This window comes from Mastomys coucha, chromosome X (genome assembly GCF_008632895.1).
Source record: "Mastomys coucha isolate ucsf_1 chromosome X, UCSF_Mcou_1, whole genome shotgun sequence".
Lineage (NCBI taxonomy): Eukaryota > Metazoa > Chordata > Mammalia > Rodentia > Muridae > Mastomys > Mastomys coucha.
Window position 1 is genome coordinate 110,084,038 of NC_045030.1, and position 3,461 is coordinate 110,087,498.

General features: G+C 50.0%; 1 protein-coding gene across 1 annotated transcript; it reads left to right on the plus strand.

The window, feature by feature from the left end:
- The first annotated feature begins 483 nt into the window (after positions 1-483).
- Pou3f4 (POU class 3 homeobox 4) lies at positions 484-3,461 on the plus strand. Its single transcript, XM_031375992.1, has one exon. The coding sequence runs from the start codon at positions 738-740 to the stop codon at positions 1,821-1,823; it is 1,086 nt and encodes a 361-aa protein (XP_031231852.1). The 5' UTR covers positions 484-737; the 3' UTR covers positions 1,824-3,461.

Genomic DNA, 3,461 nt, shown 5'->3' on the forward strand with positions numbered 1-3,461 from the left:
TCAGCTCTTCATACTCTGAATCAAATTTTTAAGAAAAAAAAAAAAGAAAGAAAGAAATCGTTTTCCGAGAGCTTTTTAGTTTCTTATAAATGAAAAATAAGTGAGCAAACATATACTGAAATAGCTTTTATTGGATCGTGGAAATTTTATTTTGGGTTCTGACCTAAGACATCGCTTTGCTCAAAGTTTGCAGATGCTTTTTATTTCCCCCCCCCAACCACACATTAACCCAAACACTAACTAAACCGGAATTCTCTCATGCATTAAGATCAAAATGATATTTTAATTTGTTTTCTTTATTTATTTTAATTTAAATACACTAAAAAGCGACCTGAAACTGAAGTTAGCCTCCTCGCTGCCTCTCCATACAAATATGTACCTTCTATTTATTCTCCGTCACAAACATCCATGTAGTCTCCGGGAGGGGGGAAAGGGTTAACTAAAAGAGCCGCTGCCACTCTGAGCCAGGCAGCCAATGGAGCCTAAAGATTGATTCACTTCCTGCTTGGGTCTTACTGAAACTCCCGAGCTTCGCCAGCCTAATTTGGAAAGCGAGCTCGGCCTCCCGCACCACCATTGGCTGTGTTTATGCCTGGCCAGGCCAAGTCGCACTGCGATTGGCCTCTGCGGGTGCCGGTAACCCGCGCTAGCGGCTTTGGTTCCCCCGCACCATAGATGTCAAAGGCTGAAGCTGCTCCCTTTGCCACATTATAACTAGTAGAGGATCCTCATCGACCATGGCCACAGCTGCCTCGAATCCCTACAGCATTCTCAGTTCCAGCTCCCTCGTCCATGCGGACTCCGCGGGCATGCAGCAGGGAAGTCCTTTTCGCAATCCTCAGAAACTTCTCCAAAGTGACTACTTGCAGGGAGTTCCCAGCAATGGGCATCCCCTCGGGCATCACTGGGTGACCAGTCTGAGCGATGGGGGCCCGTGGTCCTCCACATTGGCCACCAGCCCCCTGGACCAGCAGGACGTGAAGCCGGGACGTGAAGATCTGCAACTGGGCGCAATCATCCATCACCGCTCGCCGCACGTAGCCCACCACTCGCCCCACACTAACCATCCGAACGCCTGGGGAGCGAGCCCGGCTCCAAACTCGTCCATCACGTCCAGCGGCCAACCTCTCAATGTGTACTCGCAGCCAGGCTTCTCGGTGAGCGGTATGCTGGAGCACGGGGGACTCACTCCACCACCAGCGGCTGCCTCCACACAGAGCCTGCATCCAGTGCTCCGGGAGCCTCCAGACCATGGTGAGCTGGGCTCGCACCACTGCCAGGACCACTCCGATGAAGAGACTCCAACCTCTGATGAGTTGGAACAGTTCGCCAAACAATTCAAACAAAGAAGAATCAAGTTGGGTTTCACGCAAGCCGACGTGGGGCTGGCACTGGGCACCCTGTATGGCAACGTGTTCTCGCAGACTACCATCTGTAGGTTCGAGGCCTTGCAACTGAGCTTCAAGAACATGTGCAAGCTGAAACCGCTGCTAAATAAGTGGCTGGAGGAGGCTGATTCATCCACAGGAAGCCCGACCAGCATTGACAAGATCGCCGCTCAGGGCCGCAAACGCAAGAAGCGAACCTCCATCGAGGTGAGTGTCAAGGGCGTACTGGAAACGCATTTCCTCAAGTGTCCCAAGCCTGCAGCGCAGGAGATCTCCTCGCTGGCAGACAGTCTCCAGTTGGAGAAAGAAGTGGTGCGTGTCTGGTTCTGTAACAGAAGACAAAAAGAAAAAAGAATGACTCCGCCAGGGGATCAGCAGCCACATGAGGTTTATTCGCACACGGTGAAGACAGACGCGTCCTGCCACGATCTCTGACTGGAGGAAGCAAGGAGGTGGCCCGCTGCACTGGGAGCAGTGCTGATCCAATTCTCTCTTTACCTTCCTTTTAGCATTACATTCTTTATTATTGCTGTCTCTCTAGCTTGCTAGCTCTTCCTTTCTTTCACAGGGGTTTGTAACTTCTTATGACTTATGTTAAGAAAAGAAACACACACGCGCATACACACACGCGCATACACGCGCGCGCACACATTCACGCACACACATGCACACACACACACACACACACACACACACACACATTCGGGCTTCTCAACTCTGAAACACAATTACATTAAGCAGTCCAGGTGGGGACCCCGTATTCCCTGCTGCCAGGACAATTTCCCTCCAACCTTTTTCTGCTGATCAATATATATTGTTTACTCGGAGTAAGATTTGTTTGGTTGCTCCTCTCTAAGAAGGGCAAGGAGCTGGGTAACGGGTGGGGGGCGGGAGAGGGTGGGAAGACAGATGTGTGCCTATGAATAACCTTTCAGCGCCTTGGTTATAGCAGCTGTATTTCAGGTGAAATCTGTTTTACAATAGACTAGTTTTGCATTTTTTAAAACTTCTATAGCGTTTCTAAATGTCTGCAGTGTTTTACTACAAGCTGTACACAATATTTGTGAGATAATTTGTATCTAATCGACCACTCCACATTATTATTGCTATTATTATTATTTCTTCATTGAGCTGATGGGTTTTTAATTGCTTAAAAAAAAAGGGAGGGGAGGCTGGAAGGAGGAGAGAGAAAAATGCTCACCTCCTGCACTCCCACACTTTTGAATCTGCATGGAGAGCAGAGGAGAGGGTAAGGTGGAGAAAGTTGTTGCTGTTTCTATTTTTCCTGGGGACTGAGTGCCTATATGGGCAGAACAAGCAAACTGAATGGGTTTCCAAAATAGCCTGAAGGCTATTTCGCTGCTTTTTTCCCCCCCTCCACCGACTTTCACGGAACTGTGGAGTCCTGGAAGGTTCCACAGCACAGATCCCGGTGCCCCAGAAGGATTCAGCTGTGGTGCGAAGAATGGGGTGTGAGCGACCAGAAGGATTCTGAATTCACCAAGGTCGTGATTGCCTGTGCGGGAAGTTTCCCACAGGCTGCAGGCTTAGTCGGGTTGACAACCAGCGCTACCCTACTTACACTCTCCTAGATGAAAGACTTGGCCTTCACAAATGGTGGCTTTCAACTGAGACCACTACCCAAAGACGATGGCGACTTGGCGACCAATTGGGCCAGCGCCTCCCAGTTCAGTTCACCTCCAGTTCGCCGCTCGCTCTCAGGGTGAGAAACGCTCTCGGTAGGGCGGTGGGGGGATAGGCATCCTCAGCTTCGTGCGGAGAGACAATAAAATAATTGGCAAAAGTCACGAAGATTTTGGTCCAGCCGCACACCACCTCCTCCCTCTTGTACATACCAAGGTCTGAGTGAGCTCTTGGGGAGCCCTTCTCAGTGTCTTTGACAAGCACAGCTGGTGGAAGCCCATGGCGCAGATCGAGCGAGCTAGCGAGCGCCTGGGCGGCTAAGTTTAAGCTTTTTTTTTCTTTTAAAAATCTGTGTGTATGTGTTTCTGTGCGTGTGTGGCGTGCGCGTGCAAACGTATGTGTGTAGATAGCTGTGTGTACCGTATTACT